The sequence below is a fragment of the Berghia stephanieae genome, chromosome 8 (genome assembly GCF_034508935.2).
Source record: "Berghia stephanieae isolate SIO BIC M18660-M18661 chromosome 8, UCSD_Bste_1.3, whole genome shotgun sequence".
Classification (NCBI taxonomy): Eukaryota; Metazoa; Mollusca; class Gastropoda; order Nudibranchia; family Aeolidiidae; genus Berghia; species Berghia stephanieae.
This window is the reverse complement of record NC_088367.1, coordinates 40,365,693-40,382,122: the sequence shown is the minus strand read 5'-3', so window position 1 is coordinate 40,382,122 and position 16,430 is coordinate 40,365,693. Positions and strand designations below refer to the sequence as shown.

The window sequence follows — 16,430 nt, the reverse complement described above, 5'->3', positions numbered from 1 at the left end:
TATCTGCGCAACAAGATCGATTTAGCCTTTGGAAATTTTATCTATTATTATTGAAAAATTGTCTGGTTTTAACCACCTAAATTATTAGTCATTAGTTATTTGTTTGCTAGGTGCACATTAGGTGGGAATTTCTTGAAGCTAAAAAAAAATACACTCAGGAATATTGCAAGAGATTCTTTAATTTTTGAAATTATGAAATGTTCTGATTTGTTATCACGTTATTAAGTAATAAAATATTAAATTCGAATCTCTGAGCTTCTACCACTCAAGGGAGCTCTCAAGCCGCCCCAGGGAGCACTACACACACCTCGCCCCTCCCCCCTTCCTAATCCCCAATCCACCTTATAACGAAACATGATTCGTTTCCAATCCACTTTTTTTACGTTCCACTCAACTTTTTAATGTTATCATTTTAACGAAATCCGAAAAACTCCCAAAACAAAACCAAAAACAAAAAAAAAGTGTACAGCTTGATTGTTGCCAAATTTGTATTTCGTTTCCAGTTCCAATCGGCACATTTTGATTTGTAATTTTATCCTCTCGACTGACAGAATAAATAAAGGCTTTGGGTACGATAACTTTTCTATGCACTTCACTACACCATTTTAAAAAAATGAAAAATTTCCCTATCGATATGCCGGCCCTCTCGAACTGGAAACAAGAGAAATTCAGTCTTAGCTTAGCTTAAGTCTTATCTGAGTCGAGTAGGACTCCCGGCTCCCGTGCATTATTGTGAAATGTGATTGCAGACATGTCTGAGAATAAGGACAGTGCCTTATTAATCACCAGAAATTGTAGGTACTACAGGCGGTTTTTTATGAACGAAGTGGCAATTCGGACTCGAGTCTGAATAGTCTCCCACTCCCGACTCCCATGGCTATTGGGACTCAAAGTCCAATATGTGACCCTTCGTCTCAAAACTGTATTATGTCGGGATGACTAAGATGCTGAAAATTGAACATTTGTAGCCAGAAATATCAGACTTAAGTTGAGTTTGTTTGCTTTATATAGGAGAAGGAATTATATCATATTTTATTTTGTGCTAAATATCGTTTCATATTTTTAAACCAGTTTGACGTTAATTTGACTTTTTAGCATCGGGTCCATCCCGACATAATACCGTTTTGAGACGTTTGGTCACATGTAGTATGCATGTGCAGACACTGGGGGAGGGGTAGGGGAGACACTGGGCGGTGGGTAGGCAACTGATATAGATAGAAATAGTAGAAGAGTTCGGAATAGAAGAGCTTGTTTTGCCCATAATATATCACACCGACACAGTTCATACCCGTACTTCGGCTTGTAGAATATTGGTGCCTGTCTCACACTATCACAATGTGTTGTTTTCGTCCTGATTTTATATGCACATCGTGTGTAAACTTGGGTTGAGCCTCGAGCTCGGCGCATAGTTGAGTCCTTGGAAAAGGCTCTTTACTCACATTCTCTCACCATACTCAGGTATAAAATGAGTACCTGGCCGTTAACAGCGTTGTCTTTGTCCGAAAATTGTAATATTGCCTAACAGGCGTCATGTCCCGTCCTACATGTTAAATGTTGCTATTGACCAGGGACCCCTTGTACAGAACTTTGAGCACATTTAGTGGTTATTGCGCTATATAAAGCTCATTTAAGTGATCCAAAATGGTGATCATAATAATAATAATAATAATAATAATAATAATAATAATAAAAATAATCATAGTAATAATAATATTAATAATAATAATAATGATAATAATAATAATAATAAAAAGCATAAGACAGTACAAGCGTTGAAATCACATTATATCAATTTAAGGCATTATGATAAATGATACGTTTTTTTAATATATTTTATTAAAAAATCTTGCTCAGAAACAAAATAATCAAAGCAAAAAAGGAGAGATAAAAATGAAAAGAAAATCTCTTTAAGAAACAACAAATAATCATAGACAAACATTTATAATTAAATAAACAATCTGGATCAGAAACATGGAAAATATAATATAATCAGAGAAAAAAGTTTTTAAAATAAAAATATATTTTTAAAAGACGAACCCCCCCCCCCCCCCCCCCCTCTCCCCAAAAAAAAAAAAAATTATACTCAGAAACAGAACTAGACCAAGGCCAGAACAAACCAAAAAATAAGAAAAGGAGAAAAGAAAAGTCTACGTTGTTCAAAAACAGAACAATTAATCATAGAAAAAACAGAAATAGCGAGAGAGAGAGATCTTCCTCAGAAATATTGCATAGAATCAGACAACAAAACCCTTGTTCAGAAGCAGAAGTTATTATTCAGAGGAAAAATAATCAATATGATAATAATAATGGTGATGGTACTAATGACAATAATAATGATGATAATAACATTAGTGGTAGTAAATAGAGCTGTGGCAAGACGCCGGAAGAGCTCGCTGTCCGCAAGACCCTTGCGGCAAAACGATTCATCGAATATTGAATCAGAACTCTGAACTGGATCGCTTTCAAACCAATTCACATCCAATAGCTAGTAAATAAGCAATCCGATGTCTTGATTTTAATTGGACGAAAGAGAAAAGAATTCACAATTTGGGCATGAATTTCCGTTTTATCTTGAGATTGTTGGGATAAAGGGTGAAGGGAGGGGGCATGGGGGAAGACAAAACAGAGAAGGGTCAGCTGATGAGTAGTAAATGGGAGTGTCACGGATGTTTGCCGTGCTGATCTTTTGTTTTCAGATAAGTTTCATTTTATCTTGATTATTGTTAATGGAGAATAAAATGTTTCCACCAAGAGAATAGTCAGAGTATCTTGACTCAGAAATCGCTTTGCTGTTATTGTCTTTTGATGAAAACAGGATTTGGTGTTGGGTCAAAGTAAGATCAAATTTTGCCTTTAAAAGGGTTACATTTACATTGCTACTGGGTTACCTTGCTACCCCCCCCCTCCACCCCATCCTCCTCTCCCTTTTTATTTTTCAACTCAGTATGTTTTTATGATTAGCAAGTGAGGTAGGAGTGTCACTGGATGGCGGATGTCTAGTGCAATAATTAATCCTTTGCCAGTGACACAGATTTTTTGTTTTCAAATAATAATTTGCCTGTGTTATTTTTTAATGCAGAATAAACAGTTCTACCATAAGAGCAGTAAGAACATCATGACTTAGTCTTCATTTAAATTATAATTGCATTGTTGTTATTTGTCTTTTGATGAAAATGGGTAAGATTTTCTTTTAGGTAAGTAAGATTGAAATTCACCTTTGAAAGGTTATGTCGTTGGGGTTTTTTGTTTTATTTTTTTTTCAAACGCAGCTCGCTGTTTCTGTTTTTCTTTTTAGTGGATATTGTGCTCTATATAAAAGCTCGATTTTTTAAAAGCTCAATTAACTCAATTTTTATCTTAAAAAATCAGTCAATATCAAGTGATGCCAACTTTTGTTTTTCCAAGCCAAATGGCATCAATGAAATGCAAGTTTTTGACATTTTGAACTTGAAATGTGGAACTGGTATTTTTGCCTTTTTTTTTTTTTCAATCAGTAAGAAACTCGTCAATGACCAAATTGGTCAATAGTCCACCCACTATTAAAAATGTCACTACCTACCTACCTGTTAACTTTAGGTTTTCTTTTGTATCTATAATTTGTTCATTCTAACCACTATTTCGTGGAAATTGATTGTATTTGGTGGGGTGGGTGGGGGGGGGGGTAGTTATATCTGTCAAGAAACAGACAACATATATATATATATATATATTGTCTGTTTCTTGACCAATCGCGAACCTACTATTTCAAATTTCTTTTCCTGTCTTCCTCGTTGTTAACATGGTTTATTTTAACACTTCCACAAAGCTAGATCCAACTACATATCCGAATCAGAGATGAAAGTAACAATAAAAAGAACAATGAAGCAAAACTTCTACTCCAAATTTGGTGGAATATTATATATAGCACATATATGAACTTTTCGTCACACAAAAGTCTTTGTGGATAGAGAGCCGAGTGGGTTAGACCACCTTTCAATCTGAATACTAAAGATGTACGTCTTTTTTTATCTATTTATGATAGACATTTCTCACAAACCAGATGGATACTCTACCCGTATCTGAATGGTTAACATTTTTATCAGTCTCACGAAAGTTTAAAAATTTGTCACAATTCGAATCGTTTCAAAAAATATTTTTGATTTGTCAATACTTCCAAAATCGGATGGCTTTTCATGCCCTTCATTTCACCAGTCGCTTCCAAACCTTGACTTCCACTATGAAACAATTATCCCATCCAAAAAAGTGACAATAAATAGTATCAAGATCAAGATATCAAACAAATAATCTGATATCAGATTTCATGCTCGATGTACTTCTTAAACACAGACATTTTACGATTATGCAATTGTCTCCTTTTTTTCCATTAAGAAAATATATGCCTATAAGGGGTAAAAGAAACAGTTTGGGATTTTCAAGACAAGATGCAAAGAGGAGGAGGGATAAAGTTAGAGTGACAAGGGCTAGGGAAAACTGACTATGACTGAAATGCTAGGCTACTTGATTTAAGACGAAATGCTAGGGTTAGGAGAGAGAAGGAAACTGAGGATAAGCGATATTCGAGGTTAGACAATTTAAGACAGAATGGAATATTTTAAAATATTTAACTTCTGTAATGGATGCAATTGTGGTAGCAATAAGTCTCATTCCAGGCCACAGTATTTTTCAGTGGTTGGAACATTTTCTGACTTGGACCTCTGACTATACACGACCTATTTTTCCCTGGGTTGGCAGAACTTGACTTGACAAGTTGTAAATCAAAGCCAGATTTCATGAGAAAACTTCGTGTGAAGATAATTTTTTAAAAATATATGGTGAAAAGTCTAGTATTAGTATTAGTACTATCCCTGACATGTGTGAATTTTAGTGGAGATAATAAGAGAAAAAAAAAAAATTCATATTAATGTATAGGTATGAATGTTTGAAATATGAGATTCTTTTTTTTTTTTCTCATTGTAACTTAACATACATACAACATTCCATTGAAAAAAGTTATAGATGTATAAAAACGAAAAGTCAAACAGTTTATGATAATATTAAAATTTATTTATATTGCGCCCAATCCTCTACTCTATACAATAAAGCTCTAGACGCATAACAATAACATCAATCCATTCACATTACGCTCTCTCTCTCTCTCTCTCTCTCTCTCTCTCTCTCTCTCTCTCTCACACCCAAACATACACAATAGCCCTTAATTATGGTTGAAGATTTAAACTCTAATTAACTCACTCAATCCTAGAGCTTTTTGCTACTTTTCGAAATTGGAAAAAATGTATTAGAAATGAGCATGCACATAGATAGTTTTATTCAACTACCATTAACATTTAAAAACTAAAAACATTAGCTTTTATACTACGCCTACGGATATAGTCCGTGTTAGGTTGAGTGAGTTAATTATAGCTTATTACATTTGGTAGTTGAAGTGACACGTTTCCCTTCACAAACTCTTTGACATGACATTTATAATTATATCAGAAATCAACAACTTCTGAAGTGATGACCAGTTCAACAGCGACTGGTGACCCGATGTTGATTGACGATGACGATGATGATATTATGCTGGTGGAAGATGAAGATCCCGTACCAAAGAAAGCACCTCCTTCAACAGTGAGAAGTGATTCATCAACAGAGTCAAATGACAAACATAAAACAGGTGAGTTTTGAAATGTTGGAAAACGCAATGTGTGTTTTTCATTTAAAGCAGTTTAAGATATTGTTACAGCCCACACTTATATAAGAAATTGAATTTTGTATTGTATAAAGCATGAAACAGATCTGTAGGAGCCAGTAGTAATTCAAATTCAAAGTAATATAAATTAACGCTCCTTACTTTAATACTAAAGTCGAACACTTTTATTTTATGTTTTTTTTTTATTTTATACCTTTATAATATTTATATTATATTATATTATATTATATATATATATATATATATATATATATATATATATATATATATATATATATATATATATATATATATATATATATATATATATATAATACACAATGACATACTTAGCGGAAGTATGGACAAAAATAAATAAACAATATTGAAATCTCGAAAGAAAAGACATACTACGGATAAATGTCAACTGACGAACTGGAGGACGTAGAAACAATTGTTTTTACAAAAAATATGTGAGTGACCTCGTAGTGCAGCGTATTTTGTGGCACTGTCATTCTGAAATTCTCTCTCAATCTTTAGCAGAAGCGTGCATAACTAATTAGTGCTTCAAGTCTAGACTGAAGACTGAAAATTTTAGATTAACTTTTCCTTAATATTTCAAAATCACATTCATCATATTTAATTGGTATCAGCAAAACGTAATAGATCATATGCAATTGTAACATTTAATTTTTATTTTTTTTAAAATTTCTCATGCAACTATGTGTTGTAAAGCGCCAATAACACACTAGGTAGAGATTGGTGCTCTATAGTTATTATTATTGATATTATTATTGCTATTATTATTATTATCATCATCATCATCATCATCATCATTATTATTATTATTATTATTATTATTATTATTATTATTATTATTATTATTATTGTTGTTGTTGTTGTTGTTGTTGTTATATTATTATTATATTTATTATTATTATTATTATTATTATTATTGTTGTTATTATTATTATTATTATTATTATTATTATTATTATTATTATTATTATTATTATTATTATTATTATTATTACTATTTTTATTATTATTATTATTATTATTATTATTATTATTATTATTATTATTATTATTATTATTATTATTATTATTATTATTATTATTATTATTATTATTATTATTGTTGTTATTCTCCTCAATAAAATTAGTACATCTGAACATAGACCTAGTGACATAATTTTGGCTAGAATGCAAAATGTTGCTGCTTAAAGTTAAAGTTAAAGGTGGAAGAAATAAATAACATACAATAGTCAAGTTGAATGAAAGCCTCTATTTATTGAACAAGGCCAGATGAGTTGGACATTTGTTGAGGTGGCAGAAATGAGGATGTTGAGATGGTCACTTGGCTGGACAAGAAAAGATAAAGTGAGAAATTAACGAATTCGAAGGTTGACTGAAGTGAAGAATGTATCAATAAAGATGAGAGAAGATAGATTGAAATGGTTGGACATGTAAAGAGTCTAGTGGTATGACTCACACCTTCGGATTGGAAGGTCCAGCATTCGAGATCCGCTCTGAGCGGCACATAATTGAGTTGAGTCCTTGGAATAGGCTCTTTACTCTCATTCTCTCACTTTTACTCAGGTGTAAAATGAGTATCTGGTTGTTAACAGCATTGTCTATACCGCAAAGGATTGTGTAATATCATTGCCTAACAAATGTCATGTCTCGTCCTACGTGTTAAGTGTTGCTGTTGGCTGGAGACCCCTTGTAAAGCGTTTTGAGCACATTTAGTGGCTATTGGGCTATATAAATGCTCTAGTTTTCTTATAACTTTCATTTCCAGCATCTGAGTCGATCCAACATATGACTGGTTGGAGACAATCAATTACAAATTTGTGTATTTGTCTGTGAAATGATTATTACAGTCCACTCCGGATAATCGCAACTTTCGGTTAATCGCAACATTTCCAAAAAAGTTTGTTTCAATAGTGGATATGAAACTCAACTTCGATTAATCACAACATTTTCGCTGATCTCAAGGCGTTGTGATTATCCGGAGTGGACTGTAACATGATATATGATAGTACGATTCAGTGCTGATGGTTTTTCACGGAAATCCGCTGTTTGGAAAACAGAGGAGGAATTCCCTCTTTTTCAGCCTGTTCAGCAATTTTCACAATATCCTGCTTTTCTGCTAATTTTTGGGAAATTCTCATTCACTCTTTATTTCAGCAAATCTTTCCATAAATTATAAGTGGAGCTATGAATGATAGTATATAATCTCTATTGTTGTAAAAATGGGGGTTAACACCGTTAAAAACGGGACTTAAACTATTCAGTGCCATTGGCTACACTGTGCGGCCAGAGCAGAATCTGTTCTGCTGGCCAATGGCTGCACAGTGCAGCTGGTCTTGAAAGGCAAAAACAATAATGTAATCCAATCCTACTTTCTACCAAAGTACTATAAATTGAACCAATGGAATCATTTCTTTCATCAGAACATTCAATTGGCCCAAGGGGGGTATTTTACTTGAGATTTTTCGCTGATTTCGAATGTCGCTTTGTCTTAGCTTGTCATTCTTATGCTGCCTCAATCAAGTGTCAGCCATTTTGTGATGGAAATACGAATATAGTCTCAGCGTTGAAAGAGTTAAGACAAATGTTCAAAGTTTTCATCCTTTTTCATATTTTGGCACCATCAGCATGATTATTGATATTGATATATGTTATTGATATTGATATATGATATTTTATGAATTTTCTTTTTCTCCCCCAGCTCAAAACGGATTTACACCGACATCAGTGTCCACAGGTTCATCATCATTGACAACAACAACATCAACCGTGAATGCTGGCACAATTAAAGAGCTCGGTACCTATGTCAGCCAGGTAAAGAGGGTTTTTTTATTGGGTGTTTTTTTTTCTTCATTAATTCTGCTTTGACCTCAATTATATAATGAATATGTACACCTGTTTCATTTATTTTAAAATGAGAAAATATGGACACCATTGAAAGTAAATTTCAGACTGTTTTCCATTCTGTCCTGTAAGCATGGATTTTATTCATTTTTTTGCGGCTCCCGATAGCTTTTTTTGGTAGAGTACTTGCTTTACATGGAAAGAGAACAAGTTTGATCCCGGGTGAGGTCGAGATTTTTTTTTCTTTCTGGCCCCTCTGTCCACTCAGCTGTGATTGGGTAGCTAGGTCTGTTAGATCTGATGGAGAGAACTTTGTAATAGATTAACGTCTATCCAAAGGGTAGCAAGCAATTGCTGTTGTCCGTCACACTACTATAGAAACCAGGCTAAGCTCCAGTTCCATGGGCCTCTTGGCTTTGAGGGAATACTGTATTCAATTTGTGTGAAGGAGGATTAATAATAAATAAATATATTATTTAGCGCAATATCCACTAAACATGCTCAAAGCGCTTTACAATGGGTTCTTTGGTCAACAGCAACATTTAACATTTAGGATGGGACATGACCAGGCCTGTAAATCTTCCGTCTATTGTCGGATTTCCGACAGCACGATTTTGCTCTTAAGTGCTAATATTTAAAAAAAAAAATAATAGTAAAAATAAAATTCGTAACGTCAAAGAACAGAACCAGTAAAAAAGAAAATAAAAGACTTTTATTTCGTTCCTCAAAAAAAATAGATTTTATTCCGTTTCAAATGCTGACTTTTAAAAAGACAAAAAAAATTTATTTGTCGCATCAAAGACATAACAAAACTTGCCGTCTATCTGTTAGCTATAATATTATCATGCCACCTACATGCTTTGCTTGGCGTGGATGTATTCACTGCCTGGCTACTATGCCACAGCCAGCAAGAGTGGGTCGCGAAGTTCGCGTGAGTCGTCTTCACACACACACACACCTAGTCAGTAAATAACGCACGCACAGAAGTGTGTCGAACCGGACTGGAAGGTTTCTCTCTATTTTGCTACCGACACACATGAATATCTCCGGTTCTTATTTCTCAGTCTCTATATTTCGTTGGTTCCATCCAGATGTAAGACGGAAAAAAATAATGCGAAATAATTATTTTTCTTCGAAAGCTCTCACACGACCGCACCACCTCCCCCTCTTCTTCATCTTCTTTTTCTTCTTCTTCTTCTTCTTCTTCTTCTTCTTCTTCTTCTTCTTCTTCTTCTTCTTCTTCTTCTTCTTCTTCTTCTTCTTCTTCTTCTTCTTCTTCTTCTTCTTCTTCTTCTTCTTCTTCTTCTTCTTCTTCTTCTTCTTCTTCTTCTTCTTCTTCTTCTTCTTCTTCTTCTTCTTCTTCTTCTTCTTCTTCTTCTTCTTCTTCTTCTTCTTCTTCTTCTTCTTCTTCTTCTTCTTTTTCTTCTTTTTCTTCTTCTTCCTCTTCCTCTTCTTCTTCTTCTTCTTCCTCTATAAGAAATAATCCAAATAAATGAAAGAATCGGCGTAAACATTTAACACAAACAGGAGCGAAGATAGGCAGCTTCCTGTGTCATCAAGCACGAGATACACATCATTCAAAAGGGTAGGAATTGTTCTCTTCCTTTCATTTTACTAACTCAGACCTGGGCCCTCAAATAATTGGGATTTTTTTTTTTGTACCATAAAATAAGGACCTCGTTATAAATGAGCTAGGGGAAAGTGACATGATTTGACTAGTCAATTGACGTGTCATGTCTGTGTTGTGTCCATATTTTTGTCCTGTTGTGTCTATTTTCGCGTGTTCAAAAAGTTCCGACAATTTTTTCACCAGCCATTTACTGGCCTGCATGACGCCTGTTAGGCGATATTACATTTTTTTGGACAGAGACAACGCTGTTAACGGCCAGGGACTCATTTTACACCTGAGTACAGTGAGAGAATGTGAGTAAAGAGCCTTTTCCAAGGACTCAACTATGCACTGAGCGAGGCTCGAACCCAGGACCTTCCGATGTGAAAGCGAGTTTCATACCTTTAGACCACATAGCCGCGCTAGGAGTGATTACTTTTGCAGTCAAATGACTCTATATTATTTGATATTTGTCGACAGGTGAAGACAGTTTCAAGAAAGGTTGAGAATGAGATTGAACTGATGCGGAGGTCGCTGAAGAGCATGGAGTCTAGTCTTGGAGAGGCTGTCTACGAAAAATTGAAGTTTCTGGTGGAAGATCCAAAATGTCTTGTAAATATACCGGTAGATATGGATGGTCTGCAGGCAATGATTCACAGTGTCATAAAGCAGGTGTACAAGCCAGAAATCGTGGACATAACACCCATGGAGTTGCAGTCTATCAATAGAAGAATGGACACCATTGAAAGTAAATTTCAGACTGTTTTATATATACTTTCCTGTAACACTATGCCTGGTCCATGAGAATTATTAGTGTTATTTATATAGAGAGGACTTTTTTCTATAATCTTTCCTATAAAATTGTACTGAGTCCGTAAGAAATATTAGATAGAGGATTTAAGGTGGGAGTGGTAGGCAGATATAGGCTACTTAAAATTTCAAAATATTTGCAGATCAAAGAGTAAAACAGTGGTTGTCTCTTTATCTATATCTAATTTGCCAGATTAAGACTAAATTGACAGTTAATATTTCTAAATATATTTGTGTGTTCTGTCTTGAATTTATCATATTCAACGTTTTAATTAAATTAATGATGATTAAGCATATTTGAGTCGAAATTCGTAATTCTATGAAATTTTCATAATGGTATTTTACTTAGAATAAAGGGTTGCAAAACCTGTGCACTAAAAATACAAGTAGTGAATAAGATGAAGATTAGGTGAGTCTGAATAAATTCATACAACACCGAATTATAGTATTAGCATTTTATTTCAGAAAAGGTTATTGAAGAGGACAATTGATATAACAGTGAAAAGCCTCAAATATTCAGTGTTCATACTCTTCCTTAACCCTCTTCTTACCAACCATTGGAAAATCGTCACTTTCATTATGATGCAACCAACAATTTTATCTTTCTGATTTCTTTTGCATATCACAAAATTTAAAGAAAATTTGTTATAACTATAAAAACTTGACACTGTGTTGTAGAGCTCATTTTGCTGAACAATATTGTGTATAGAATGTACGTGTTGCTTTTCTGTTTGAGTAAGACAAGTCTATTATTTTGTGTTGGGTGGGTGCAAAGATTCTGTGAAAATTCTGAAAATGGCTGGAAAGGAGAGAGTTAAGAAAAGGGCCTCTTTATTCACTTGAAATTTTATACACTTTTCCAGGTGCAAACCACACTGTGTCCAAGATGTTTCTGGAGTGTCATAGCAAGCTGAAGGCATTTGGCCAAAGTCTGGCTTTAGAATCAAAACGAGTTAATGAGGAGTAAGTATCCGGGTGTTTTGAATATGATTATTATGGTGGAACGTTCTGCCACAGTCAAAGATTTTTTAAAATTTTGGACTCATTCATTCTGTGTGACATGTCCTTTCAGGTGTGTTGCTGACCATTCTCCTACTGTCATCTCTTCTTTCTATCTACAATCCGAATCGCTTTCTCCGCTGATTTACTTCCCTGTACTTGAACCATTTGATTCCTAAGTCGAATTTTTCACGACGTGCTTTTGCACATTCTACTCCCTATTTGTGGAATGCTCTTTCAGCAGACACCGTAATTGTCTGTCCTCCTTTAATGCCTCTTTGAAGACAGAGTACTTCCTTTCAGTTTTCTGTGAGTGATTTTATTGAATGATGTATACGATTGCATGTGCATATATGTATTAGCACTTGTATCGTCTGTACATAACCATACACAAATTAACGTGTTAAACAATTAAAATAAAATAAGGTGCAAAATAACTTGTGTACAGACGATACAAGTTATTTTGCATTTTATTTTATTTTATTTCTTTTCCACGTTAATTTGTGTATTATTATGCTGATGAAGGGTTTGTAGCCGAAATGTCCATTGTATCATTCCTATACGAAGCCTCTCCATTTTCACTCTTTCGTTAGTATTATAGTATTTTCATGATCTCAGGCTTCAGGCATCCCCTACCGTTTTCTACAACACTATATAAATTAACTCTTGATATTCAAACGCGCTATTTGAGGGGGTGCCCCAAGACTAGATGGTTTGATAAGGTAAAGGATAATATGAAGGAACTGGGCCTGGAGGAAGATGATGCTCTGAACCGAGATGCATGGAAATATGGCATTCATTATGGCAACCCTGCAAAATGCGGGATAAGATGAAAGAAGATTCAAACGCGCTATTTGACATTTTATTATTTTTTTGCCCATTTATAGACAGCCGTTGAATTTGAAGGTCTGGTTGGTTTAAAGCTAATTTGCTTTTGTTAAAAAATTGTACTAGTATATAAAAGTCTGCATGATTTGTCCTATTTTTTACATTTACATTAAACTTTCATCAGAGTAAAAAAATTGCAAAGCATGACAATAATGATAATAATACACGGTGCTTCAGCTCATTTTACTTAGATCTCAGCAGTAGATAAGCAGTTTATTAAAGTAATTTTATTTAAAATTTTCAATTTAATTCTTTACAGACAGTGTTTACACACACTAAAATTATAGCTGTCGTACATGATTTTAATCAAGAAAGTATTAACTTTGATTGTCGTGTTTACCATTGTTAGCAGATAGATAATGTGCGGTATGATTTGATTGTTAAGAAATGGATGGCAATTTGTATCATGCTACTTTTGTAAAATGTAAATGTGGGGACTGTATTTTTCAATTGCCATGGGGAAAAAAAGGGGATTTTAATCTATGGACAGAAAGGGGGGAAAATGGTTTTAACCTTTAGACATCAGCCTTTTTATAAAACTTCAATTTATTCGAAGATCAAGGGAGATAATTTTAATTGATGTCTTAGGTTTATCAGCTGACATAAAAGCTTTATTTGTAAATTCTGCCACCATAAAGATTGAGAATGAGAGTTCAGTTTGATATGAAACACATGTTTTTGTAATGTAAAACACTTTTTTATAGAATGAAATAAGACAAATATTTAAAAAAAAATATATATTGCATTTAGGGATTGGAAAAAAAGGTCAATTTCAGTTATTTAATTTGTGCCAAAATCGGATAACTTTTGAAAAGTTATGATAAACAATTAAATCAATTAATTTTGGAACACTTGTCCTCTTGCTGCTTCAGCTGCTCATAAAGCCGATACTATAGATCTCCAACCGTCACTGAAAATTAATTAATTAAAGATCAATTTATTTGCTTTGGCATTGCACCCAAGTCAGATGAATAACATGATAATTAGAGGATGCATCCATAACTTAGTTTGATAGGCATTGCTTATTAGTTTGTAAAGGGTGATGCATGGCTGACGATGTCTACGGATTAAAACTAAAGATAATATCTCCTAGACTCTAAAGCATCAATGCCGCTTTTCAGAATTGTCATAAAATTGAAAAAAAAAAAAATATATATCTATATAGTGAGCTTTTATATAGCTCAATATCCACTAAATGTGCTCCAAGCGCTTTACAAGGGGTCCCTGATCAACAACAACACTTAACATTTAGGACAGGACATGACTCCTGTTAGGCGATATTACAATTTTTTTCGGACAGAGACAACGCTGTTAACGGCCAGGTACTCAATTTACACCTGAGTACAGTGAGAGAATGTGAGTAAAGAGCCTTTTCCAAGGACTCAGCTATGCACTGAGCGAGGCTCGAACCCAGGATTTTCCAATCCGAAAGCGAGTGTCATACCACAAGACCACATAGCTGCACTCGAAAATGTAGAGAAAACAAATGGAGAGGGAATGAGGAGTGGAGTTTGTGGAAGAAAAAAACAACTAGTTATTGTAGTAATTTTCATTGTTATGCCTTTATTTATTCTAGCTTTCAAATGGTTATCTTTTATTACAGGATTGCTCGCTACGAGAATATTTTGTCCCATAAAGTCATTAATATTGACGATGATGATGAGGATGACGATGACGTGAAAATTCTGGATGATACAGCTACTTCGCAGTCGTGAGTAATCACAGCCATGAAACATTGGCTGAACAAGGCTTACATTGGCTGAACAAGGCTTATGAACCTGACATAGATGATACATTTCAAGCATTTAGTTCTTATTGAAGCTGTTATATCTTTAAAAAAAAGTTTAGACTACTTCTTGGGTAAAAACTTGTTTGTCTAAAATTGTGAACTTGAAGAGTTTAAAATAACTTTTAAAATAAAATCTGGATGGCCCAAAGCCGTGGAATGGAATGGGATGACAAAGGCCAACCCCCAAATGTGCCCCTCACATTGAAAATTATCAAACAGATATGGCATAAGTTTGGGAAAGGGTGAAATCTATCAAATGAGGTACATTTTACCATATTTCTTGAATAAATTTCAATCACATTTGGGGGCTGGTCTTAGTCTTAGTAGCCCCATTCCATGGTAGTTTGAAAAAAAATAAAAATGAATATATGACAGTGGACAATAAGGTCTTAGCTTCGTTCTCAAGGAAGATATATGAAACGATGATCACAGGGCTTAAACCTGGATCCACAAAAGAGTTAGTGCAATGTATTATTTACTCAGGGTTTTTAAAGATCTGGATTTTGTTTTTCCTCACCTAATTTTCAGGGAAAATTGTAGAATTATTTAGAAGTGATCTGTTTCAACATTAATTATATTTTTCTTTCTTTAATATTGAAATCTGCCATCCTATGTTGATACTTTTTAGTATTAAAAACAATGAAATGAAGGCTGGTTTTCCAAAACTTGTTAAATCGATTTTTCTACTTTTTGAGATTTTCCATCCAAGAGATAAATTGAAATGTAAACTTTATTCTAAGCATCATTTAAGAATTTTCTTAGATTTGTGTGAAATTGAAGTTTTAAAATGATGAACTAATAGGCCGAATGAGACATTTTAGGGAAAATAATCCTTAATATTTCGAAATGGGAAAAACAGAGTAAGGGAGTTTTTTTTGGAAAATCACTCTTCAATTGTAATTTGAATTTATTTATTTATTTTTTTTAGTGTTAAAAGACCGATTTAACTTCTTTTTTTTTTTTTTTTTTGCATTGTGTACGTCACAGAACTCGATTTCTATTTGTGTAGAATTTTAGACAGTTTTAGTGTTTCACATCATTAACCTTTCTCTTTTCTTTTCCACGATTCTACTCTTTCATATGATCAGGCAGCCCCAGGGAGATTTATCGAATTCCATGGAGGGAATGAGTATCAACCAGTTGAGGTCTAGATTTGCCACGGCAGTACAAGCCGAGATGCCTGGACTGTTGAACACTCTCAACAACCAACAGGTGAATAGAGGTTGTAGACTACACTCAGATGATATTATTTGCGGACAACTGTCCTTATAAAATCAATAATGTCCCAATTTGGCAATATGAAGAAAAGGAAATAGAAAAAAGCTCTGAATCTAGAGATTATTATTCAAAAATCCAAACGTACTGCTGGCCACTATATGGCGATGGGGTCTAGTGGTATGACACTCGCTTTCGGATCGAAAGATCCTGGGTATGAGCCTTGCCCAGTAGAGTCCTTGGAGAAGGCTCTTTACTCACATTCTCTCACCGTACTCAGGTGTAAAATAAGTACCTGACCATTAACAGTGTTGTCTTTGTCGGAAAAAATTGTAACATCGCCTAACAGGTATCATGTCCCGTCCCATCCTAAATGTTAAATGTTGCTGTTAGTCAGGGATCCTTGTAAAGCGCTTTGAGCACATTTAGTGGATATTGCGCTATATAAAAAAGTTCAATTAAAGCTCAACTGTCCTGATAAATTCCATACTGTCCCAATTTGGCAATATGAAGAAAAGGGAATAGAAAAAAGCTCTGAATCTAGAGTATATTGTACAAAAATCAAAACATAC

At 34.0% G+C, this 16,430-nt stretch overlaps 1 protein-coding gene across 2 annotated transcripts in view; it reads left to right on the top strand.

Annotated features, from left to right (window-relative positions):
* The first annotated feature begins 435 nt into the window (after positions 1-435).
* Positions 436-16,430, top strand: part of LOC144978676 (histone-lysine N-methyltransferase SETDB1-B-like) — a 59,426-nt gene continuing 43,431 nt past the window's right edge. The window contains exons 1-7 of one of the 2 annotated variants that reach the window (XM_078925054.1): positions 436-569; positions 5,476-5,653; positions 8,406-8,518; positions 10,638-10,905; positions 11,831-11,930; positions 14,458-14,565; positions 15,732-15,855. In XM_078925054.1, coding sequence (XP_078781180.1) covers positions 5,497-5,653; positions 8,406-8,518; positions 10,638-10,905; positions 11,831-11,930; positions 14,458-14,565; positions 15,732-15,855 — 870 coding nt within the window. In that variant the 5' untranslated portion in view covers positions 436-569; positions 5,476-5,496. The remainder of the gene's footprint in view (positions 570-5,475; positions 5,654-8,405; positions 8,519-10,637; positions 10,906-11,830; positions 11,931-14,457; positions 14,566-15,731; positions 15,856-16,430) is intronic. The other variant, XM_078925055.1, reaches the window with a different exon arrangement.